This window comes from Myotis daubentonii, chromosome 11 (assembly GCF_963259705.1).
Source record: "Myotis daubentonii chromosome 11, mMyoDau2.1, whole genome shotgun sequence".
Lineage (NCBI taxonomy): Eukaryota > Metazoa > Chordata > Mammalia > Chiroptera > Vespertilionidae > Myotis > Myotis daubentonii.
In genome coordinates this window covers 54,411,255-54,437,765 of record NC_081850.1, presented here as the reverse complement: position 1 = coordinate 54,437,765, position 26,511 = coordinate 54,411,255, and the positions used below count along the sequence as shown (strand labels likewise).

Genomic DNA, 26,511 nt, shown 5'->3' with positions numbered 1-26,511 from the left:
ATCCCAATGGAGATGGCTTCTTCCAACAAGACAATGCGCCATGCCACGGTGCTTGTATTGTGCAGAAGTGGATTCAGGAACATGAGGGAGACTTTACCTTGCTTAGGTAGCCCCCACAATCACCAGATCTCAATCCAATTGAGCATTTGTGGGACGAAGTTAAAAGAGCCATCTGGCAGCTGGTTCCACAACCATCAAATTTCACAGAACTGGACAGTGCTATTCATCAGGCATGGTGTCAGATTCCTCGCATCACCTTTCAACATCTCATGGAGTCAACACCAAGAAGAATCGCCGCAGTACTGAAGGCAAAAGGTGGCCCAACGAAGTACTGATTGGGTGGTCATAATAATCTGGCTGTGTGTGTGTGTGTGTGTGTGTGTGTGTGTGTATCTACCACATTCAAAGGCTATTAAATCGTGTTGTTTACCCATATCTTCAGAAAAAAATCACTTCTACTCTCGTGGTAAACAACTTGCTTCCCTATTTATAATGGTCTGACCCTCTAGCAACTTCAGCGTGAAATTATAGCTAATTTGCCTACAAATGTTAGGTGGCCATAATAATCTGGCCACTCAGTGTATATTATATACCTTGGGCAAGTCTCTTTATCTGGGTTGCAGTTTCTTCATTCCTTAAAATGGGTACAATATCTGTCTCACATCAGGATACCATGAGAATTAAACATATTATGTATGAAAAGTAATTCACAAAAGGTTTGGCACATAGTAAGGTCTCAAAAAATGGAAGTTAGTATTAAGTAATACACACTTACGCTCATGCCAACGACTTCCCAAATCCTTACTCAAAACTCTAAAGTTATATTACTTCTAAAAAAAGCTTCAAAATCTGTTTTTTTCTAACCAACAGATAAGAGGCAAATTCAAATTTGTAGGTGTGGGGTACTAGGGCAGGCACATTGATAGCAGCAAATGAGAGCTGATGTTAATAAGGAACACAAATTCTAATAGCAGATTAGTCAGAGCCATTTTGAGTAGGGGCAAACAACTTGGTATACGTCTTTTCTTTTTGAGGTAATAAAATTTTAAATTGTGAAATATTAGAAACATAGAGAAATGTATGAAGAATATAACAAACACCTGTGATACTCACCACCCAGCTTTATCAAATTTTAACATTTTGTATCATTCAGATTTTTAAAAACATTACAAACACAGTTGAAGTACCCTGTATATCCCTCCCCAAACCCATTCCCCTCCCTCCCTCTCCAGAGGGAACCACTATCCAAAATTTGTTGTTACTCCCCACACAATTTTTAATACCATGAATTCATAAGTATGTAGCTATAAACAATTGATAATATTGTTTTGCATGCTATTCTTTAAATACTTAATGAGCACCCACTATGAGCTAGGCATAGTTCTAGGTGCTGGGGATAAAGCAGAGAACAAACAGAGAAATACATGCCCTCATCAAGCTTGTGTCTGTATATTTTCAAACTTTATATAAATGGTATCACACTGTACATACAGCTCATTCTACAGCTGCTTTTCTGGCTCAACCTCAAATTTCTGACATGTATCTCACATGCTGATTCTTTTCGTTTTAACGGATGTATAGTATTCCATTGTATAAGTATACCAGAGTTGACCTTCCTCTTGCAGATTTATTTCCAACTTCTAATACTAATAATGCTATAATGAACCTTCTTAACATATCTCCTTGCTCACATGTGCTATAACTTATTTTTAAAAATTGATCTTCAATTTTACCTGATGTTGCAAAATTGCTCTTCAAAGTAATTTTACCAATTTATACTCCATCAATAATATCTAAGAGTTCCTATTTCTCAACATCTTTGGTATTTCTTCACTGCTATTTTTATTTGCATTTCCATGGTAACTAGTAAGCTTGAAAATCTTTCCATATTTATTGCTTATTTTAGTTTCTCTTATGCGATTCTCTGTCAATTTTGTTCCAGAATAATTGCCTTATATATTCTGGATACTTAGCTATTTTTTAGTTATGTGCATTAAAAACATCTTCTCCCACTAGCCTATAGCTTGTCTTCTCACATTCTTATGTCTTTGGTTATAAGGAAGTTTTAAATTTTAATGCAGTTGAACTTTTAATCCTTAATGGTTTATGGATTTTGTGTATTTAAAAAAATCCTTTCTTATACTTAGAGTATAAATATATTCTATATTTCTTCTAACGTTTTAAAGGTTTTCTTCTATAATTAGGTCTTTAATCTAACTGGCAGTAACTTTTAGTTATGGTATGAGATAAAAATCTAATTTTATTTTATTTTTTCATATATATAACCAGTTCTCTGTTTTCCATCCTCCCACCCCCACAGTGATTTATAATGCCCCTGCTGTCATATGTTAAATATCTGGAAACACTATTTTGTTCCATTAGTCACTTAATCTATCCCTGTCCTAAGACTATGTTTGATATCTGGAGAGGTGAGTACTCCTACCATCTTAAGTCTTCTTCAAAACAGTCTCAGATATTCTTGGTCTTTGCTGTTCAATATGAATTTTAAAATAAAGTTATAAAAACTTGATATTTTTATTAAAACTGCACTAAATTTATAGATTAATTTGGGAAGAAATGACTTCTTTATGATATTGAGTTCTCTCCTCCAGAGAATATTTGCATTTATTTTTGGACCACATGGTAGTGTGAATTTAGGCCCCACACATGCATGAAGGCTGGCTTGTAGTTAGAAATCCAGATTTTCTGACACCCCTCTACCCAGTGCCACAGTTTAGATCAGTGATGGCGAACCTTTTGAGCTTGGTGTGTCAGCTAAACTCTGGTGCCGTGTCACATATAGAAATTTTTTGATATTTGCAACCATAGTAAAACAAAGGCTTATATTTTTGATATTTATTTTATATATTTAAATGCCATTTAACAAAGAAAAATCAACCAAAAAAATGAGTTGCGTGTCACCTCTGACACGCGTCATAGGTTTGCCATCACTGGTTTAGATGAACAATGTGATTTATTTCTAGATCACTATTTTGCTAAAAGCATAACCCTTTCAAGTCCCACCCTTCTGCAGAGTTTTCTACTAGACTCCTCAGCTTCAACTGACAGAATTATTCTCCTGTCCTCTGTACTCCTCATACATGTTAAAACAGAAGCTCAAGGTCACCAGCATTTTGCTAAAGCCTCCATGGTAAAAGACATCTTGAATATCTATTTACTTCATCGTATTCCTGCTTCAACTTCATTTTGGCCCTAGGATTCCTTTCTTTCCTATCAGCTCAAGTGTACATTAAACATATATATATATTTAGCCCTAGCTGGTTTGGCTCAGTGGATAGAGTGTTGGCCTGCGGACTCAAGGGTCCCACTTTCAATTCCAGTCAAGGGCATGTACCTTGGTTGCGGGCACATCCCCAGCAGGGGGTGTGCAGAAGGCGGCTGATCGATGTTTCTCTCTCACTGATGTTTCTAACTCTCTATCCCTCTCCCCTCCTCTCTGTAAAAAAATCAATAATATATATTTTATATATATATGTGTATATATATATATATACATATATATTTTTTTAAGTATATATATATATATATATATATATATATATATATATATATATATTTATTTATTTATTTTGCTCTGGCCCGGTGGCTCAGTTGGTTGGAACATCATCCTGTACACCAAAAGGTTGCAGGTACAATTCCTGATCAGGGCACATATTAAGTTGTGGGTTCAATTCTTTTTTTTTTAATTATTGCTTAAAGTATTACCAAGAGTATTACATATGTTTCCTTCCCACCCCCCTTGACATTCCCCTGGCCTCCCCTACCCCCAAGTGCCCCGTGTCCATTGGTCATGCCTATATGCATGCATACAAATCCTTCGGTTGTGGGTTCGATTCTTAGTCGGGTGAGTGTGGGAGACAACGGATCCATGCTTCTCTCTCACATTGATGTTTCTCTTTCTCTTTCTCTTCCCCTTCCTCTCTCTAAAAAATCAATTAAAAAAAATCCTCAAGTGAGAATTAAAGAGGATTAAATATATATATTTTAAATTTTTAAAAATATATATTTTATTGATTTTTTTACAGAGAGGATGGGAGAGGGATAGAGAGTTAGAAACATCGATGAGAGAGAAACATCGATCAGCTGCCTCTTGCACACTCCCCACTGGGGATGTGCCTGCAACCAAGGTACATGCCCTTGACCAGAATTGAACCTGGGACCCTTGAGTCCATAGGCCCATGCTCTATCCACTGAGCCAAACCGGTTAGGGCTATATTTAAATTTTTAAAAATATATTTATAATTGATTTCAGAGAGGAAAGGAGGAGAGATAGAAACATCAATGATGAGAGAGAATCATTGCTCGGCTGCCTACTGCACGCCCTCACCCACACTGGGGATTGAGCCTGCAACCGGCATGACCCTGACTTGGAATCAAACCGTGACCTCCTGGTTCACAGGTTGACACTCAACCACCGAGACATGCCAGCCAGACAATAGTTAAAATTTTACCCAGCGTTTCTAGTTTATCTTTCATAGCCTCATTTTTATCTGCTTAATTTACTAGTTTTGGATGCAACTATCTATATATATAAAAGCCTAAGTGACCATTCGACCAGTAGCTATGACACACACTGACCACCAGGGGCCAGATGCTCAATGCACAGGCATGGAAACATGGAACAGATTGATGAATCTCAGAGGGACGAGGGCAGGCGGGGAGAGATTAACCAAAGATCTTATATGCATGCTAGAGGGCCGGTGCACAGATGAATACGTGCAGCAGGCCTCTGACATCTCCCGGGGGGTACCAGATTGTGAGAGGGCGCAGGCCAGGTCAAGGGATCCTAGTAGTAAAATATCTCACTATGACTATCTATATCAACACTAATAAAAGAGAAAAATGGTAATTGGCGTATGAGCTACCCTTTTCATTGGCTAATCAGGGCTATATGCAAATTAACTGCCAACTAAGATTGGCAGTTAACTGCCAACTAAGATTGGCAGTTAACTGCCAACAAGATGGCGGTTAATTTGCATATGTAGGCACAATGCAGGGAGGCGAAAGGGAAAGCAGGAAGAAGCCCCCTGCCACTGACAGTGATCGGAAACCCAGGGGGGAGCTAAGAGCTGGGGGGCAGGGCAAAGGCGGCCCTGGGGCCACCTTTGCCCTGCCCCCCAGCCATGATCGGAGAATCAGGTGCCTTTTCCGCCCTGGCCAGTGATAGCAGGAAGTAGGGGTGGAGCCAGCGATGGGGGCTGGGCACGGTCGAAGCTGGCAGTCCCAGGAGCTAAGGGTCCCTTGCCTGGGCCTAAAGCGGAGCCCACGATCGCGGGGCCGCTGCAGCTGCGAGTCCCCGCTGCCCAGGCGGGACGCCTCAGCCAGAGGCGTCAGGCCTGGGCAAGGGGCCGATCCTGCGATTGGAGGGTGATGGGGGTCAACGCCTGAGGGCTCCCAGTATGTGAGAGGGGGCAGGCTGGGCTGAGGGACACTCCCCCCCCCCCACACACACCCAGTGCACGAATTTCGTGCACCGGGCCCCTAGTATACTATATAAAAGCCTAAAGCGACCAGCTGACTGGCCAGTAGCTATGACGCGCACTGACCACCAGGAGGCAGATGCCCAATACAGCTTGGCAGCTGCGGTTCTTGGGTGATGCATCTAGAACCAGAGAGGAGGGAACCCAATTCCAGGGTGCGTCACCCGAGAACCACCCTCTCACAATCTGGAACCCCTCGGGAGATGTCAGAGAGCCGGTTTCGGCCCGATCCCTGCAGGCCAGGCCAAGGGACCCCACTGGTACATGAATCTGTGCACCGGGCCTCTAATAGATTTAGAATTCCTTATCATTCCATCTTTGGTTTTTATACTTCAAGTTGCATACAAGTTCATGATTATATATATCTTCCTGATGGATTTTTCCTTTTCTTAATATGTACTGTTGCATTTTTTATTAAAGACTTTGGTATTCCATCTGTCCAATAATAACCTACATCAGTTTTCTTTTTCCATTTCTGGGCAGTCTTATTTTTGGTATCTCTATAGAGAATATATAAATGATTTTGTTTTTCATTCAAATTGGTTGGTCTCTGTGTCTTTTAATAAAGATCAATCCATTTATACCTACTGTGAACTATACATATATTTGGAACTATTTCTACTTCTTTTTTCTATTTATATTTCATTTGCTTTATCATTAATTATTATTATTATCATCACTTTTCCTGTCTTCAATATTCCCTTTTCCCCTCTCCAGCTGGTTTGGAAACAGTAAACTGTACTTCTATTACTTTAGTTACTTTTAGTTTTTCATCATATGTATTTAATGATACGTTGTTCTGAATTTACTTTATTTTTCTATCTCCTCCTGAACATGACAGAGACCTTATCATAGTATATCTTCCCACTGAACAAAACCCCTCCTATACGTACAACCTGGTTTTTGTTACTCTCTAGAACTACATTATTCAATTTGGTAGCCATTAGCCACGTGTGGCTTTTGAGTCCTTGATATGTAGCCAGTCTGAAATAGATGTACCCTAAATATACAATATATTTTATACTGATTACATGCTGAAATAATAGTTTAGACATACTGGGTTATCTAAAATGTATTATTAAAATTTAATTTTAAATATTCCTTTTTTAATGCAACTAGAAAATTACTTATGTGACCAGAATTACAATTTTATTGGATAGTGCTACTCTAGAACTTTAATTTTGTTTTAAATGCACCCCCAAAAAACCCCTAATTATCTTTCTGCTATTAATAATTAATAACACTTATTGTTTCATCTAATTAAAATTCTTCACTCTAAAATAACAGTTTACCTGGATATAACATGGTATTGCTTTAGTATTTTTTAAGATATTCCATTTCCTTCTAGCATCAATTGTTGCTGATGAGAAACTTTCTGTTAGTTTATCATACCTCTGTAGGTTATCTGGCTTCTAACTTTGGTGACTTTTACGATGCTCTCTTTATCTTTGATATTCTAGTTTCACCACAACCTATCTAGATGTGGATTTTTTTTTCTTTAACCTACTTGACATTCTAGATTTTACTCTTGATGAAAGGACTCAGGTCCCTCTTGAATGATAAGAATTCTTTGTCTCTGTGCCCCTCTGTCTTCAAAAATTAGTTCTCCACCAATCCCTGCATCTTCTTTCTTTGTAATTCTTATACATTTATTGGAGTCTTTCAATTCATCCTCTATATCTTTTAACTATTCTTTCATATTTGTATCTTTTTTATGTGTTCTGTATGAAATTTTTAGTACTATTTTCCAACCCATTAATTCTATCACCAATGGTATAAAGGGTATATTTATCCCATCTACTGAGTTTTACATACCAACTACAAAGAATTCTAATTGGTTCATTTCCACATTAACCTGCTCTTGTTTCATTTATTCTGTTTCATAATTTTTGAGCTCCCTTAAAATAGAAAGTACCCCTTAACTTATTTCTTTGAGCATCCTAAAAATGCTTTAAAGTTTCTTCTAATCAACGGAATACTATGCAGCCGTTAAAAATAATATCATCCCATGGATACTAATATGGAATGATTTCTAAATATGTTTTGAAGTGAAAAAGCCAAGGTACATAATAGTATGTATAGAATGCTACCATTTATATAAAAGTGTATGTGTGTGTGTGTATGCTTGTATATGGACAAACTATCTCAGAAAAGATAGCAATAAATTGGTAATAGTGGTTGCCTCTGGGGAGGGGAACTGGGTGGCTAGGGGACAGAGGTGGGAGATAGACTTACTTTTCACTGTTTACCCTTTTGTACCTTTGAATTTTGTACCACGTGCATGTATAACCTAGTCAAAAAAAATAAAAATAAATAAAATAATTTATTTTTAAAAATAAAGTCTTTGTTGGACTACTCCATAAATTAATTTCATCCAGAGAAAATGCCTGTGTTAGTCGCTGATTTTGGTATGGTATTAATATTAGATGTCTTCATGAGTTTTGCGATTTGGGTTGTAGGCACATTTTGAGTAGTAAAAGGTTGTTTTTTTGTTTTTTCTCTCTACCTATTTAATGGTTTTATAGTTGGCCCCACTTGGATTACTAGACCCCTAATCGACAACTAGACCTTATAATGATATTAAGGCCTGCAGTTTCATGATGATATTGGAGCTATCACATCTATTCAACCACTGACTCAGTAATGGCTTCATCAATTTCTGGTCATGAGTCTGTGTCTTTATCAACTAAAACTATAGCCCCGGTAGTTAATAGCTTTTTCCTTTTTTCAGCCTTTCACAAATGGGATATACATTACAACAAAACCCCTGGCTTCATGTAGTAGTTCTGGTTTCTGCCTCACATGAAGCACTTTTAGCACTTTTGATTCCTGACAGGAGCCAAACGACTGCATGTCAATGCCAGACAAACCCAGTGGGCTTATGGTTTAAACACTTGTAGCAATTTTGTGTCTGTGTTCAATTTCTGGCCCACAAAGATGTGTATTGTTTCACAGCCTGGGTATATCTTTTGTGCTACTTAATCTTTTGTTCTATGTGTTTGGAACATCAGTGTTACCTTAAAACTCAGTAGTTCATCTTGACTAGAAGTAATTTCAACAGTTCTTTTTTTTAAATTAAAAGTAATAATTTAAAAAATAATATAATCTCTACATAAAGTTTATAAAATTACTCATAATCCATACATTCTAACTCATCCACTGCTAGCATTTTAAAGTATTTCCTTCTAATCTTTTTTCTTCTGCATCGTGTCACATTTGTACAGTTTACATCATGATTTTAATCTATATTATCCCAAGCACTTATCTATGTTGATATGTAGTCTTTGGGACCATCATTTTAATGACTGCATATTAATCCACCAAACTGTTATCTATTTCCCACATTACTGAGAATTTAAGAAGCTTCCAACAATGCTACAAAGAAGTTCTCTGTGCATATGTGCTTTTTCTCCTCAATACTTTGAATTTGGGGGCTGGTGGTGAGACAGGCTAAGTAACAGTACTGCCATAGCCTAAAGGCATTACAAGACTATTATAATACTGGCTGAGGTTCATAATGATGATCCTAATATACGAAGAGAAAAAGAAAATCATGTGGAAGTAAAAAATGCATTTCAGAAAGATTCTAATCCAAAATAGTTAATAAGTTTTGTAATTAAAGGGATCAGTTTCACAAGGGATAAGATTCACAATTCACAAATATGTATCTCTACCACTGCTGTACAAAAGCATTACACATTTTCACGAACTTCCAAAACAGAGTATTTTGGGTCACAATAGTAAAGTTCACTTTTTCACTATAATACTAACCTGATATTATTTACACAGTCTTCATGGGCTTCAGAAAGTGTTTTTATGTGCTTTGATGATATAGGGTCAAAAAGCAGAACTTCAGTCTGTTCACAAGCAACCGTCAGCACTGACCTGAAAGCAAATGACACATTTCTTTTGTTTAGTTTTCTAATATTCTCTGGTTATTAATACTCACTGATTTGTAATTATGCACACTATAAGTGAATAACTTCTTTTTGCCCATGTTAGTAGGAAATATTTAAAATATTGATGATATCCACTATTGACACTAGTAGGAAACGGTCCTTCATATATTGTAATGGAATACAAACTAGTAGTTTATGTTTGGGGAGTAACAGTACCTATCAAAGTTTTAAATGTGCATATCTTTTGACTCAGCAATTTTTTTCTGAGTATTTAATCTAGAGACATAATCATTCATAAATACAAAGTATATATGCTTCACTGCAAGGAGAAATTGAAAGAAATCTAAATGTATATGAAAGAAGGATGACTGATTTTTAAAAGAAAGGGATAGTTTTATATGGATATGATATGAAAGAACTCCAAAACATATTTTTAAATGAGAAAAGCTGGTTGCAGAAAAACATGTATAGATGAGGCAACTTAGAGGAAAAATCTTATACAAAATTATGTATTTATCAGTATTAAAATGCACTGAAAAAAATATATATTCTATCGGTTAGATATAGTCATCTTTTCCTTATTTTTTTTAATACTGTCTCTATTTTCAAAACCCTTCCCTATTACAAAGTTATATTTTCATAAACCTTTTACAAGCCCCATTTTGATTTCTGAAAATCCATTGTCTTTTATTGATTTTGGTTAAGTCTAGTTTTTTGTGGGCACTGCTCTTTCAGATTCAGATCTAGCAAATGAAATCCCAAGTCTTTGAAACTACAGGTCTTCCCAATTTATAGTTCCAATAACAAGTGGAATTTTGTACACTTAAGCTGAAAGTGCATAAGACAGAATATCAAATAGTCAAACTTTTGTATTCAGAAAAAGCTTTTTAGATAAAGTTGGAGAGGGGAAAATTCAAACTTTTCCCATATTTAGTAATCTGCATAAACACCATTTTTTGAGATAAGTGGACTTCAAATATTTACTATATCTGATGGATTTTTGTGCTAATTGATCATCATGAGTAAGTATTCAAATTAACATCTATTAGATGATGTATAAACAGCCATTTCTTTTTGTTAGTCAGAAGAGTCATGGAATGGACTTCCCTCCTAGCATAAAAGTAAATGAATCAGCCCTGGCTGGTTTAGCTCAGTGGATAGAGCGTTGGCCTGTAGACCGGAGGGTTCAATTCTGGTCAGGGGCACATGCCTAGGTTGCAGGCTCCTCCCCACCCGGGGCCCTGGTTGGGGCTCATGCAGGAGGCAACCAATCAATGTGTTTCTCTCGCATCGATGTTTCTCTTTCCCTCTCTTCTACTCTCCCTAAAAATCAATGGAAAAAGTATCCTAAGGTGAGGATTAACAACAAAATAAATAAATGACTTCTTTAAAAAAAAAAAAAAAGTAAATGAATCAACGATTCTGAGAGTCTTAACCTTAAACATTGTAAATAAGAGATCTATAAAACATTATTTTGTTTTAATCCAATTATAATATATTTTTGTACATGGCATGAGTTGTAACCTTTAAAAAATATATTATCATCCTTGGCTCAGTGGATAGAGCGTTGGCCCGCAGACTGAAGGGTCCTGGGTTCAATTCTGGTCAAGGGCACGTACTTTCGCTCAGTTGCAGGCATGTACTCCCACCCTGGTCCAGGCTTGTGTGGGAGGCAACCAATCTATGTGTCTCTCTCACATCGATGTTTCTTTCTTTCTGTCTCTCCCCCGCCCTTTCACTCTAAAAATCAATGGAAATATATCCTGAGGTGAGGATTAACAAAACAAATGTGTATATACTTTGTCCCCATATCAAAGCCTACATTTTCTCATTGGTTTGAAATGCCATCATTAACATATCTAAGATTTGTTTTTATACTCTACTAGAGGCCCGGTGAACAAAAATTTGTGCACTCGGGGGGGAGGAGGGTCCCTCAGCCCGGCCTGTGCCCTCTCGCAGTCTGGGACCCCTCGGGAGATAATGACCTGCTGGCTTAGGCCTGCTCCCGGGTGGCAGAGGGCAGGCCCAATCCCTAGGTGCAGCCCCTGGTCAGGCTCAGAGCAGGGCCGATTGGGGAGTTGGGGCGCCGCCCCCTGTCATGCACAGAGCAGGGCGGATTGGGAGGTTGTGATGCCACCCTCAGTCACGCTCAGGGTAGGGCCAATTGGGGGGTTGGGGCACCGCCCCATCACACTCAAGGCAGGGTCGATGGGGAGGTTGCGGCGCCACCCCCGGTCACGCACAGAGCAGGGCCAATCAGGGGTTGGGACACTGCCCCCTGTCATGCACAGAGCAGGACCGAACAGGGGGTTGGGGAGCTCCCCCATCACGCACAGAGCAGGGCCCATCAGAGGGTTGGGGAGCTCCTCCCTGTCACGCACAGAGCAGGGCCCATCAGGGGGTTGGGGAGCTCCCCCCTGTCACGCACAGAGCAGGGCCCATCAGGGGGTTGGGGAGCTCCCCCCTGTCACGCACAGAGCAGGGCGGATCAGGGGGTTGGGGCGCCACCCTCTATCACCCACAGAGCAGGGCCGATCAGGGGGTTGGGGCGCCGCCACTGTCACACTCAGGGCAGGGCCGATGGGGAGGTTATGGCTCTACCCCATCACACACAGAGCAGGGCCCTTGGGGTGGGGGGGTTGGGGGGCCGCCCTCTATCACCCACAGAGCAGGGCCGATCGGGGGTTGGGGCGCTTTCCCCTGTCAGGAACAGAGCAGGGCGGATAGGCAGGTTGTGGCCCCGCCCCGTCATATACAGAGCCACAGGGCGATCAGGGGGTTTGGGCGCTGCCCCCTGTCACGCTGATCCCGGTGTCAGGAGGCCTCGCAGCTCTGCTGATCCCGGTGCTGGGAGGCATATTACCCTTTTACTATATAGAATAGAGGCCTGGTGCATGGGTGGGGGCTGGCTGTTTTGTCCTGAAGGGTGTCCTGGATCAGGGTGGGGATCCCCACTGGGGTGCCTGGCCAGTCTGGGTGAGGGGCTGAGGGCTGTTTTCAGGCTGGGACTGAAGCTCCCAACTGCTCCTTTATTCTTTTTTTTAATTTTTTTTATTCTGGGCCAGCTTTAGCTCTGAGGCTTGGCTCCAGCTCTGAGGCCTCAGCTGCTGAAAGTAGGTATCTGGTTTGTTTAGGTTCTATAATCGAAACTCTGTATCAACTCCAGCTCTGAGATCCCGGCTCGCTGAAAGCTGGTTTCTGGGGTTTTGTTTAGCTTCTATATTTGTTACAATGTTCAAACTGCAGGCTCAGAGGCTGGCAAGGGAGGCGGGGAACGTTGGAGTCCTCCATCACTGAAGCAAGCAAGCCTCATGTTAGTTTCAAGCTGCCTGGCTGCCAGCCGCCATCTTGGCTGGCAGTTAATTTGCATATCTCGCTGATTAGCCAATGGGAAGGTTAGCAGTCCTATGCCAATTACCAGGTTTCTCTTTTATTAGATAGGATGTTGTATTCTATGCAACATCACCACACTATTTTAATTTCTAAAAGTATTTTTGATATATGGCAAAATAAGATACCCTCATTGCTTTATAAACATTTTTCAAGGGGCTAATATGCTTTCTCTTCCAAGTGAATTTTAGATATAGCATGTCAGGTCCTACTCAGACATCGTATTGGTATTTTTATTGGGATGCACTGACTTTAAAAATTAATTCAGTAAAAGTTATATCACACAGTATTGTATTATTCCATTAGTAATATGCATACTTTTCAACATATTCAAGATTTTTTTAGCAAGAATATCTTAGTAATTCTTGGACTTTGAATATCCTTATACATTTAGAATCAACTTAAGTTATGTACACATGCATACACACAAATCCAGATGGTTTTCATTGGATTATACCTCTATCAAAAAGTTTGCACAGAATTGACGTTTACAATATGTTGTCTTCCAATCTATGAACATGGTATATCTACCTTTACCATGGATATTCTCCATATGAGCTATGCCTGTCTTTTGTTATATTTACTCCTGGGTACTTGACATTTTTTTATGCTTTTTACAATGTTCTTTTTAAAATTGTGCTTTGTTGCTGGTGTACAAAAATGCAACTGATTATTAAAATATCTATCAATATTGCTATTTTAATACTTTATCTGTAGGTATTTTAGTTTTTCTTTGTCAATAATATCATCTACAAACAATTGTTTTTTTCTTTTTATTACCTTTTTTCCCTCGTGGCACTGGCTAGGACTTTCAGTACAATGTTGAATAGAAACGTTAATATAGCAGCCACTCTTGTCTTGTTCCTTCCAATCTTCAAGAATATATTCCCCATTTCATCATTAAGTATTCTGTAGTTTTTTGTCATTGAAGCTACCAAATTCCTATTATTTAGATTAAGGAAGTTCTCTTCTACAACAAATTTGCTAAGTTTCTTTTTCATTAAAATATGTTAAACTATATAAAACACTTTCCAACATTAATTGAAATTCTCTTGTTATATTTTTCCTTTAAGATGTTAATGTAGTGATTTACATTAATTTATTTTCTAATGTCAAATCAACTTTTCATTTCTACCATAGTGCTAGATTTATTTGGCTAAAATGGTGAGCTCACATCTCTGGCTTCCCTCCTTTTGCAGCTCTTGGCCCTGCAATTTCCTCATTGTCTCAATTTTCCAAAGCCTTCCAAATAAGGTTTTTATATCTTACATTAAATATTTATATTTTTTCTAGTCTTTAAAATTATTCTCAGAGGGTTGGTCCAAACCATCTACTTTGCTACTTCTGGAAAACTACAATCTCTACCTTTTGCATCTGAAGTCATGCCCCCCCCCCCACACACACACCTTTTATTCTTTTTTTTTTAAAAAAAAATATTTTTATTGAATTCAGAGAAGAAGGGAGAGGGAGAAATAGAAACATCAATGATGAGAGAGAATCACTGATTGGCTGCCTCTTGCACACCCCCTACTGGGGATTGAGCCTGCAACCTGGGCTGGAATCAAACCCAGGACCCTTCCGTCCAAAGGCTGACGCTCTATCCACTGAGGCAAACCAGCTAGGGCTCATTCTTAATATTGTATATTTATTTGGGCAGTGTCTTGATCAATGAGTGTTTTTCAATTTTATCTTTTCAAAGACACATTTTTCTCTCAATTGGGTACTGCTATGGAATTTTAAAATTTCACTAATTCACCCTGGCTGGGTAGCTCAATTGGTTAGAGCGTCGTCCGATATGCCAAGGTTTCGGGTTCAATCCCTGGTCAGGACACATATAAGAATCAACCAATGAATGCATAAATAAGTGGAACAAATCAATGTTTTTCACTTTCTCTCTCTCAAAAATAAAATCAAAATAAATTTTCACTAATTCAATTTTGTTACTAATTTCCTTCCTTCTCCTTTCTTTAGATTTACTTTGCTATTATTTGCAGATAACTATTCTTTTTCTTGAGATGGATACTTAGCTCATTAATTTTCCCTGACGTACTATTTTAGTTACATATAACCCTACAAGTTTTGAGACATGTGGTACTTCCATTATCATTTAGTTTTAATTTCCACTGTTATTTTTTCCTTTGGTCCATGAGTTATTTATAAATGTTTCTTAACTTGAAAACACAGGAGCTTTTTAATAGTTATTTTATTAATTTATAGCAATTACATTGTACTAGAAAAACTGTACTCTAAGATAATCTTTTGAAATATGTGGCCTTAAAAGTGGAAATTTTATGAATTTCCTTTACGTGTTTAAAAAAAAACACAAGCATGAAGTAATTGTAACATATAGTAAGCATGATATTTTAAAAAGTTAAACATTTATTAGTAATATAAATTAACATATGAGTAAAATTAAAAATATTTTAATAATCCTATAGATTATAAAAATGCTTGCCAAGTGATATTAGTTGTAACTCAAATTATTCAACAAATTATTCTAGTAACTTCCAATCATTTATTAATATTTGGAAATTGTAGCCACAATCTTGTTTGATCCAGATGCCCTTGTCTGAACCATGGACATAGAAAATTGCATAAAGCCCCTCCAAGAATTTCCCCATTAAATAGGTAGTCATTACGTAACTTGTAGTCTTGATAAGTAAAAAAAAAAATCACTATTAACATTAACAGAATTGTACATCCTTTTTAACTTTTGCTGAAGTAATAGTGTATTAATTTTTTAGTCCTTATAATGCTTGCTGTTAATTTTCTATATTCAATATGTATTCATATTAATAACTAAGTGACAAAAGTAATTTATTGAGATATCATATTTAAGTATATCAAATCTAATCCCTCAGCTCAGATGACAGGTAATACATGGCAGTTATGAGTAGGAGTCAGGGTAGAAATCCTTATCTTTTTGCTTCTCAGTTCCCTCAACTAAATGTTTCTGGTACAGAGAAGAGTTATGTTGGCAGTCATTTTCATTAGTAAAATGAGTGTTATTAATACCCATGGTGGGCTGGCATTCAGTGAGTTTTGGCAAATTTATCTCACTAAATAATGGTGAAATTCAATAGGAATGATAAAATTACGGATCTGCATCCCAGGAGTCATTTACCCATAAGCCATTCCCTTAGGTCTCATTCCTGTTATAGATTTTATCCTGCCATAGAAGTACACACTATGCCAAGAGTTAATATGCTTGGATAGTACCTGAAGTAGTATTATTACTCTCATTTGACTGCTCTCTTCATTTCTCCCCAGAGGATGCAGTTCACAAAAGACCATATGAAAATGGGAAAGTGCTCGATAAAGGCAGGCAGCCCCACACTAAGAGAAGCCAAATGGTCACTGGGCACTTGCCTATAGATTTGTTTTGTGTGGAGGGGTGAGGAGCAATTAGAATGAATGTTAATTGTATATATGGGCATTCTCTTGATCAATGAGTGTTTGCTGTGAGACGTTTGCTGGCAGCTTACTGTGCCAGTTCTGAACTCTTTAGTTACTATACATAAAGGGTTATTCTGGGAGGTTCCATGGAAAGTGCTGAAACATTAGGAGGGCAGTCGATGGGCTTGGAGCAGTAACTATTCAACTACTATGGTCATCTATCACAATTTTAACTGGTGCAGCTGAACCAATGTGTACTGGTCTGAATGCACCATTCTACATATGCCCTTTAGAGCAATATTTTAACTAGTGTTGTCTGTATCTTCTGTATCCTTCTTATGTTTGTATTTGTCTGATTAACTGAAGTATACTGTGATGTGTGTGAAAATCTTTCCCCAGTTAGTTTGTTTTCTCCTTGAAGTTAACAATTTTTAATGTCTATATTTTATTTTTTTAAAATATATTTTATTGATTTTTTTACAGAGAGGAAGGGAGAGGGATAGAGAGTTAGAAACATCAATGAGAGAGAAACATCGATCAGCTGCCTCCTGCACACCTCCTACTGGGGATGTGCCTGCAACCCAGGTACATGCCCTTGACCGGAATCGAACCCGGAATCCTTCAGTCCGCAGGCTGACGCTCTATCCACTGAGCCAAACCGGTTCGGCATTAATGTCTATATTTTATTTTATTTTATTTTATTTTTTTTTTTTTAAATATATTTTATTGATTTTTTACAGAGAGGAAGGAAGAGAGATAGAGAGTTAGAAACATCGATGAGAGAGAAACATCGATCAGCCGCCTCCTGCACACCTCCTACTGGGGATGTGCCCACAACCCAGGTACATGCCCTTGACCGGAATCGAACCTAGGACCTTTCAGTCCGCAGGCCGACGCTCTATCCACTGAGCCAAACCGGTTTCGGCTAATGTCTATATTTTAGATCTAAAAGAATAATTCAAGTTCAGAACTGCTTTATCTTCCAGGTGAACTGAGTTTTAATATGAAGTGATCTTGTATTTCTAGAATTTTTCCCCCTTAAAGCCTATTTTGTATGACATTAATATAAACCACCAACTTTCTTTGCTTCAAATGTGTTTGAATAATCTTTCTCTATTTTTATGAACATTTAGTACTTCTATATTTATTATAATTAGTAATATACAGGTTTATTTTTAGTGATTCTTTGTGCTTTTTATTTATTACAACTTTTCTATTTTTTCTTTCCCTTTCTTACCTTCTTTTGGAAATTTTTTATTCCATATTTTTCTTCTACTAGTCTAGAAATAATATATTCTTTCTTCTATTTTTGGTGGTTATCTTGCAAATATGAATGTGCATATTAAATGGATTAAAGCCTAAAGTTAATATATCATAATTCTCTCAAAAAAAATAAGGAATTTAAAACATCCTTCATAATTTATATGCTACTGCTGTCTTCTATTTTCGTTCCATCTTTGTTAATCTCAAAAGACAAAATTAGTTTGCATACATATTTCCCATTTTCTTTGTTCTTCATTCCTTCTACCATCTCAGACCTTCCATTTGAAAACATTTTCTTCTCTCTGAACTTAGAATTCCATTATTGAAGGTGTGGTGGCAAACTCACTCATCTTTGCTTGTGTAAACAGGTACTTATTTCATCTTTGTTCTTGCCAAGAACAAAGAACCTATCTTTGCTGGATAAAGGCGTGTAAATTGGCAGGTTTCTTTTCCATCATACTAAAAATAATCACCATTGTCCTCTGATTTACACTATTATTCTTCCTTTTGTAAAAAATATTATTTTTATTTTATTGATTTCAAAAAGGGAGAGATAGAAACATCAATGATGAGAGAGAATCATTGATTGGCTCCCTCTTATATGCACCTTACTGGGGATAAAGCCCACAATCCAGGTATGTGCCAGAACCAGGAACTGAACCGTGATCTCCTAGTTCAGAGATGAACACTCAACCACTGAGCCATGTGGGCCGGACTACACGATTTTCTTGACTAATTGCCTTCATAGCTACTTCTTTGAAGGTCTTTTGATCTCTAGCTTTTAAGATTTTATATTCGTTGTCATGAGGTTTCACTATATGTCTAGGGAGGAGTGAAGGGCTTCTTAAATCATGGCTTAGTGCTTTTTTTTCAATTCTGGAAAGTTCTCAGCTATTATCTCTTCAAATAGGTTTTTGCCTCATTATCTATTTCATTTTCTTCAAATATATGGTATGCCTTTTCTTTCTATTCATCAAGTTACTAAACCTTCTTAGTATTTTCAATCTCCGTGTCTCTCATTTACATTCTGGGTAATTTCTTCACTTCTATTTTCCAATACACTGATTCTCTCTTCAGCAGTGCCTACTTTATTCTCATAGAGCAGTGATGGCGAACTTCTGACACGCGTGTCAGAGGTGACACACGAACTCATTTTTTTGGTTGAATTTCTTTGTTAAATGGCATTTAAGTATATAAAATAAATATCAAAAATATAAATCTTTGTTTTACTATGGTTGCAAATATCAAAAAATTTCTATATGTGACACGGCACCAGAGTTAAGTTAGGGTTTTTCAAAATGCTGACACGCCGAGCTCAAAAGGTTCACCATCACTGTCATAGAGGAATTGCTTGAGAAAGTCCCACATAATATTACCTATCTAATCTATTAACATTACCAATTTTCTTTTTCAAAATATCATCTTAGGAGGTAACACACTTATTTTGACAATATGGCTATTGTTTAAAATTTTTGGACTTCTATAGAAATTATCTCCTAATCCATGTATCTTTCATTTATTTTTGGTGTCACATTTTTTCTAATCCAGTCCCTATTAAATTTATAATTGTAATTCTTACCTTCAGTGTCACCTTTCCTTTTCTGTACTGAGAAGTCTTTGTGATAGTAGTATGGTACCCAGTAAGCTGATTCAATTCATACACAACTGAAGGATATGAGAAATTTTTATCTCATTTAACACAGCTATGTCACCTTTTTTCTAAAAATTACTTAAGTCCTATAAAATCTGGGATGTTAGTAGATGTAGTAAAAGACTAAAAACTTAAAGCAGCCCTGACTGGTTTGGCTCAGTGGATAGAGCGTCGGCCTGCAGACTGAAGGGTCCCGGGTTTGATTCCGGTCAAGGGCATGTACCTTGGTTGCGGGCACATCCCCAGTAGGAGGTGTGCAGGAGGCAGCTGATCGATGTTTCTCTCTCATTGATGTTTCTAACTCTCTATCCCTCTCCCTTCCTCTCTGTAAAAAATCAATAAAATATATTTAAAAAAAAACTTAAAGCACAACTATTTTCACTTATCACTTTGACACAGATGAAAAAGAATACCAATATGCAATGTGGGCAAGGGTATGGGGAGGCAGGCACTTTCATATGTGTTTGACAGAATTGAGAATTGGTACAATATTCACAGGGAACAATTTAATAATAGGCATCCAAAATCTTCATAACCTTTCATTCATTTCAGGGATTTATAAGGACATAAATCTAAAATATTTGTTTACAGAGGTTTTATTGAAATTAATGAAAAAATTTAATGTTTTAGAAATAGATTTATTAACAAAGGTAATTCACAGTATATTGTATGAAAAGCAGGCTACAAAACAGCATGATCCCATGTTTATATTAAAATAAACATATACAAAGAAAAAATTTCCTTGGATAGCCAATTAATCTCTGGGATCATAAATTTTGTTTAGCTTCTTTTTGTTCATTTATTGCCTAGGTTTTCTACAATAAGTATATATCAACTGGATAATTAAAGATTACTGAATTATTTTGTTTTCTGTATCAGAGTATCTGACCACCTTTAACATAAATATATCTATGGGAAAATATAGTCCAGATTCAAACAGGAACTATCAGTAATCTATGCCTCATGGTAGTATCACTGGCAATGGAATTTTTTCTTCATAACTCATTGTGCCCCTCTCACTCCCCACTTGCAATGAGTAGAAATGGCCATTTATGAAGGCCTGACAGAATAGGTAGGCGGTAGGGAGGAGAGGACCTGGGATATGGAGAAAAGTGGAACTAAATGTTTATGAGGAATAGACTCGTGTTGTTTTTGGAAGCAGCCTTTGGAAGAATAGGGAAGGAGAGGGGAGGGGGGGGTCCCGTGAATGAACTTCAATGCACCCTGTATTCCGGCACACCTCACTGCTACCCGTCCCACCTCACTGCTACCCGTCCCACCTGCTATGGGGAGACCAGCACCCAGTGTAACTGGGAAGAAGCATTTGCATCAGTGCAGTGGAGCAGGGTTTACCCGCTCATTGTGACTCCAGGTTCTGTTGCTCTGCTTCTTCCTTATAGTATTTTAGGTCTTTCTTTAGCAAAATGTTTTTGTTTTGTAAACCAATTCCCCCTTTAGCTTCTCTGACAGATACGCTGCCCCTCCAGCAAGTCCTCTGACACACCAGATGCTCCACCTGAAATATCCGCTCAGCAGGAGGCCGCCATTGTCTGCACTAGCAGAGAAGTGCAAAGAGGATCCCGGAATGCTGGGGATCCTTGAACCCACGGCAGGGCCTGAGTTATGCACGGATTGTCTAGTCCTGACAATGGGGGCTCAAGCTATTTCCTGACCAAATAGTCTCAGAGTAAATCCTTCTAATATTTACTGACCTTTACCTAGCCTGTCTATTACTGCAATTACCTGCCTAAGGGTTTTAGGCTTAACCAAAGCGAATAAAGGGCTGGCGAAGCCTGGGCACCAGTGGAAGTCCTTCCCCTTGAGTTGGACTTGCCCGCCTGGCCCCTCAGTATTTCCAAATTATCTCTTGTCCCTTCTCTTTCATTTGTGTGCGGCTCCTCTTCCAGATCCTGAACCCTGAACCGCGCGGGATGTGGGGGGAACAAACATACACACCGCTCCCCGACCCTACCTGGACTAACTCACTTCCTATCATTCCCCTGCTCTTGGCTGAGTGTCATTCCCTCGGGAAAACTTCAGACGCGCTCCCCTTCGATGGGCAAATATGCCTGATGAGCCGTTTCGTGTGGCTAATAGTTCGGCGAACCAGGCGGTCCCCAGCTCAAGGCCAGCGGTGCCATTCGCTGCCTTTGCGGGTCGCTGCAGCCTCTGCGTCCGGTCAACAACGATGTGCTGGACGAGGGAACGAACTAATAACCAAGCGAATGACTAGGAACCAAGGGGCCTCGACTGGGTGCCATCTGAACTGCCACCTCCTGGCAGGACGGTGTGCACATCTTTTCACTGATGGCTGTGAAACTTGTGCACGGGCTCACAAAACCAAGTGTGACAAAGGCATACTTTGAAAACCGGCCCACCGTAAATGCGGGCCACGCAGGGCACACTTCCTCCGCCAGGAGGAGGCTGCCCCCCACCCCCACCCCGAGAAGCGGGCAGTCCAGCCTGGGGGCTTCGCAACGCCCGGCCTCAGAGGACACCGCCGGGCAGTGCCCTGGCCTCTCCCTGGGCAGAGGACCGCACACCTGTCCCCGCGGGGCCGGGCCGGCACGGGCACCTGCCAGCTTCCCACCCGCGACACCGGCTTCGGGGAGGAAAGCGCAAGCCGAGGCCGGCAGGAGAGAACGGGCACGAACCCCGTGCGTTTACGCAGCACCTACGGCGCGACCAGCCACCCCGCTCCGGGCCGGCGGCCAGGCCTGCCGGCGTGGCTCCGGGCTTCTCCGACCCGAGCCCGGGCTTCCTGCGGGGGAGCCGAGGCGCCCCGGCGGCCACCTCCCAGGGCCCGCCACGGGGCACTTCACAAAGAGCCGGGGCGTGGAGGCCACGGCCCCCAACGGGCTCGCCCCGGCCCGGGCTGCGCGAGCGAGCGAACCCGGGGCCTCCGTCCACGGGCAGCCGACCCGGGCCGGGCGAAGTTGGTCCCCGCCCGCCCAGGGGCCGCGCTTACCCGTCGGGCGAGTACTCGAGGTTGAAGACGGCCCCGTGGGTGCGAGTGCTGAGGTACACCGAGTCGGCCGGGTGGATGGAGCCGTAGAGGTTTGTCATGGTGCGGAAGTTGTCCCGCGCCGGGTCCACGAACAGCCCGCGGCCCAGGCAGCGCTCCCGCAGCCACCCGAACAGCCGGGCCCCCGGGCCGCCCAGGCCGCCGGCCCCGCAGTCCGGCCCAGCTCGCCGGCGCGGCGGGGAGGGCTGAGGCGCCTTTCCTGGGGCGGGAGCCGCGGAAGCCTTCGGGGCTCCCGCGGCGCGCGCGGCCGGGGACGGCGAGGGGCTGCCGGGGCAGCGAGGGCTCCTGGAGGGCGACAGGGGAGGGGCTGCGTCAGCCCCTGGCGGCGGCGGCCAGAGCGGGGCAGCGAGCAGCACGACGGCTGTCGCCTGCTCCCCGAGGGGGGCTGGCTCCTCCGTCCCGGCTCCGGCCATACGGTCCCCTCCGGGGCTACCGGGCCCGCAGGGAAACATGACTAACGCCCCCGCCCCCGGCTCCGGGCCGCTGCCCCACCGGCCTACAGCTCAGCGCTCCCGCTCCCGCCGCCACTTCCGGCGCGCGCTGGCCTAACCCCGCCGGCTGTGGAACCCGCGCCGCCTCGCGGCCATCGTTCGCCGGGGACCGCGATAGCGGGAACACCGACCGGCGCGGCAGGTAGGGAGCGATTAGAAGTTTGGGGTCGGTGGGTCAGTGAGCTTCTGGCCACCGCGGGCGTCGGGCGGGCTGCAGCTGTCAGGGACTGTGGTCCTGACTCGTCCGAGAGGCTGCGCACGATTATGCATGTTATTCCCCCGTGACACTGAGGCCGGCGAGGGGAAGAAATCACCATGGCGTGGTGAAGGTTACACACTGCCGACTTAGCCTGGGAAGTAAGGACTCGGGCAACGTCTGCACCAAAAAGCCCCGGGCTGTGCAAAAAACCAGGCATGTTGGTGTCCTGAATACCTGCCCGCTTCCCCGCCACTGCACAGGCCAAATCCTTCCTCTGCAGGAAGAAGGCGCATGTGCATCCAGCCGGGAGTTAGGTGGGAGCTGCCTTACCAGCAATACAGCCCAGGTCCAGCCTGTTTACAGCTGCCAGGGAGGGCATGGAGGGCATGGCAGACGCACTCCCCTGTCCCCTGCTGTTGGAGATACATGCATAGAACTCTGCAGAGAGGGTTAACAGGAGCTGGGTGTGTCTGGGGAAGGGAAGCAGAGTCTTCAATAAAGGAAAAGCTTGAGGTACAAGGAAGGGTACACACAGGCGCTGACAACTCTTCTAGGCCTTGATCAAGAGTTGTGCTGTGTCCAACATTCCATTGAGCGTGGCCAGTCTGCTCTAAGGCGTTTGTTGGCGGTCACTGCTGTTGCCCGTACGATGCTGTCACCGTGTGACATCCGTATGAAATCCGGTGTGTCTCGCATTGCATCCCATCAGCTGTGATGATGCTTAGAAGAACTCTAGTAACTAGTGCAGTGTGAAGTTTCCCGTTAACCATGAGTCAGGGGCTTAAATGTGATGATGGTCCTGCAAGGTGATACTTGCTAAAATATCTGAACTTTTTGTTGTTGTTGTTGTTGTTGTTATAACAATCATTTTTTTTTAAAATTTATAAAGCTGAAATGATCCAATGCTGTTTTTTTTCATGGTCAACAGTAGTGTGTCATTTTATGTACGTTCCTAATGCCTGTGGAACTCCCAAAATAAAGACATTAAAAAAGAAAAAAAAAAAAAAAAAGAGTTGTGCTGTGGAAAGCTCACATTTGGCGACTGCAGGAAAATCTGAAGGATCTTTGTTGAAAGATCTATCCTGTGAGAACAGATCTGAAGGCTCTCTGGAGGACAGGAATGAAATTCATAGAGGGCTGAACATTCGGCAGGTGCTCCCACCGTGAACTTAGTAGTGATTTAGCTCACCTCGCTATGAGTTGGTTGAAAAAAAAGGGCTAGAGTCTCAGAAGCAAGGGTCCTGAGTTCAGAGAAGATCAAGGCAGCCATTCCTCTGGAGCTATTCTCCATCTTGTCCCCGCAGGGCAGCAGGGGTAGAGGTCTGTCTTATGGTTAATAATGTCCCTTAGTACTCACAGCATCTGGCTGCAACAGATACTTAATAGAGGGCCTCTGCTTCACCCACAAGTTATGGCCAATGGCTAAAATTTTATGGTCTACAGAACTTTGACCGGAATATATTCACCAATGTTAACTTTTATAATAAGTAAAATAGAACTCAATTTTAAAGGTCACATATTTCAAGGTATTTAAGTTACAGTTTCAACAGAAAGACCCAAGCTCTGTGAGTGTTTGCACTGGCTCAATACAATCAAATTTCACAGCTCAGGAAATTAAAAATTAACACTCTGAATAAGAACTGTTCACTGGCCCTGACTGGTTTGGCTCAGTGGATAGAGCATCAGCCTGCGGACTGAGGGGTCCCGGGTTCGATTCCGGTCAAGGGCATGTACCTTGGTTGTGGGCACATCCCCAGTGGGGGGGTGCAGAAGGCAGCTGATTGAGGTTTCTCTCTCTTTGATGTTTCTCATTCTCTATCCCTCTTCCTTCCACTCTGTAAAAAAAATCAAAATATATTAAAAAAAAAAAAAAGAACTGTTCACTGACCATTTAGAGCAGTGGTTCTCAATCTGTGGGTCGCGACCCCTTTGGCGGTCGAACGACCCTTTCACAGGGGTCGCCTAAGACCATCCTGCATATCAGATATTTCTATTACGATTCATAACAGTAGCAACATTACAGTTATGAAGTAGCAACGAAAATAATTTTATGGTTGGGTCACAACATGAGGAACTGTACTTAAAGGGCCAGAAGGTTGAGAACCACTGATTTAGAGAATCTAGAGGAGCTAAATGGGAACAAAAACATTTCGTAGGTTTATATGTAGCTGGATATTGAGAATGAGTCTTAAAAAGTTAAGGTAGCCACATACTTAAGGCAGCAGTGGTTGTAACACACAAAACAAGTTGTTCAGTAATGCCAGAGTTTTCTTACCATATACTTCTAGTTAGAATGTGGTGCTCACTTATTCTAAATAATTTTTACTAAAACCTATAATAAGAATAAGTTACATAAAGATTAAAATAAGTGATCATGATTTTACAACCCACCAGTAAAAAACAAACCAATAAACACTGGAGATTAACTAATTGAGAAAGCACTAAAGGACAGAAAAACTTTTAACTGTGTCTGTTTCTATTTACCCACTGCCTTTGTGAGTCTTTAAATACATTTAAACAAAGAATTGATTTCAAATCATAGTCTATATAGATAAACTTCTATGTAACCCTATTTTTTAAAATATATTTTTATTGATTTAAGAGAGGAAGGGAGAGGGAGAGAGAGAGATAGAAACATCAAAGATGAGAGAGAATCATTGATCAGCTACCTCCTGCACACCCCACCCTGGGGATCAAACCTGCAACTCAGGCATGTGCCCTGACCAGGAATCCAACCGTGATCTCTTGGTTCATCAGTCGACACTCAACCACTGAGCCACACTGGCTGGGTTATGTAACACTATTTTTGAAAGCAAAAAAAATTTCAACCTAAGTTCCTGAAATTCACAGATATTAGTTCATGAGAAATGCCTAAAACATCCTCTGCACTCCTTTGCTCCTGATGCTCTTTTAGAGCACAAATAAGTAAGCAATTGGTGAAGGTTTCCCATAGGCCCAGGTATCCCATGTCCTGGATACACCCAACACTTAGGATCTATGTCATCAAGCAAGCAGGAAGCAAATTTATTTACTTCCTTCCCTATCCAATGACTGGATGTGTTTAAAAAACTACTTCCCAACTGATGTCTTCTAATGCAATATGCCTTTTTGACTCAGGCTTTTATTTTTGGGAGCAGCAGATTCACTCCTGATGTCTTTGACATCACTGCTTCTGTCCATCACATAGAATTCTTTGTTAGGAACCAGACTGACAAAATGAGCAAGGCAATTGGACATGACATAAGAAGCTGAAATGATAGCCATATCCCAGGCATCTTCTGGAGTAAAGCCATGCACCTCGAGCTTTTTGAAATGGTCATATATTATATCATTAGCTTGGGAAGTAGCAAGTGCAAACTCCATTGCCTTTTCCCAAGCAGGAGGTCAGACTTTTTCCAGTTCACATAGACCTGCAAGGAAGCACACAGTCAGAAGCAGAATCCCTGTTCATCACAATAAGCCAGTAAAACACAGGCCTAAAGAAACAGGCATTCATGAAAAAATCCAAGGTTAGAGTAAAGGGGCAAAAGGCACGGCAAAATGAACCCTCCAAATGGATATCTCGATCAAGTCCAATGGAATGTGAACCTGGAACTCTGGCTTAGCACCACCTCAACCAAAAATCTTCTTGCCCTAGCTGGTTTGGCTCAACGGATAGAGCACTGGCCTGCGGACTGAAGGGTCCCGAGTTTGGTT

The 26,511-nt window shown here is 40.9% G+C and overlaps 1 protein-coding gene across 4 annotated transcripts in view; it reads right to left on the bottom strand.

The window, feature by feature from the left end:
- Positions 1 to 22,685, bottom strand: part of DCAF10 (DDB1 and CUL4 associated factor 10) — a 60,668-nt gene extending 37,983 nt beyond the window's left edge. The window contains exons 1-2 of one of the 4 annotated variants that reach the window (XM_059657376.1): positions 22,069 to 22,685; positions 9,273 to 9,386 (exon numbers count right to left, since the gene is read on the bottom strand). In XM_059657376.1, the coding sequence (XP_059513359.1) occupies positions 9,273 to 9,386; positions 22,069 to 22,577 (623 nt within the window). In that variant the 5' untranslated portion in view covers positions 22,578 to 22,685. The remainder of the gene's footprint in view (positions 1 to 9,272; positions 9,387 to 22,068) is intronic. The other 3 variants (XM_059657375.1, XM_059657374.1, XM_059657373.1) reach the window with 3 other exon arrangements.
- Positions 22,686 to 26,511: the final 3,826 nt, after the last annotated feature.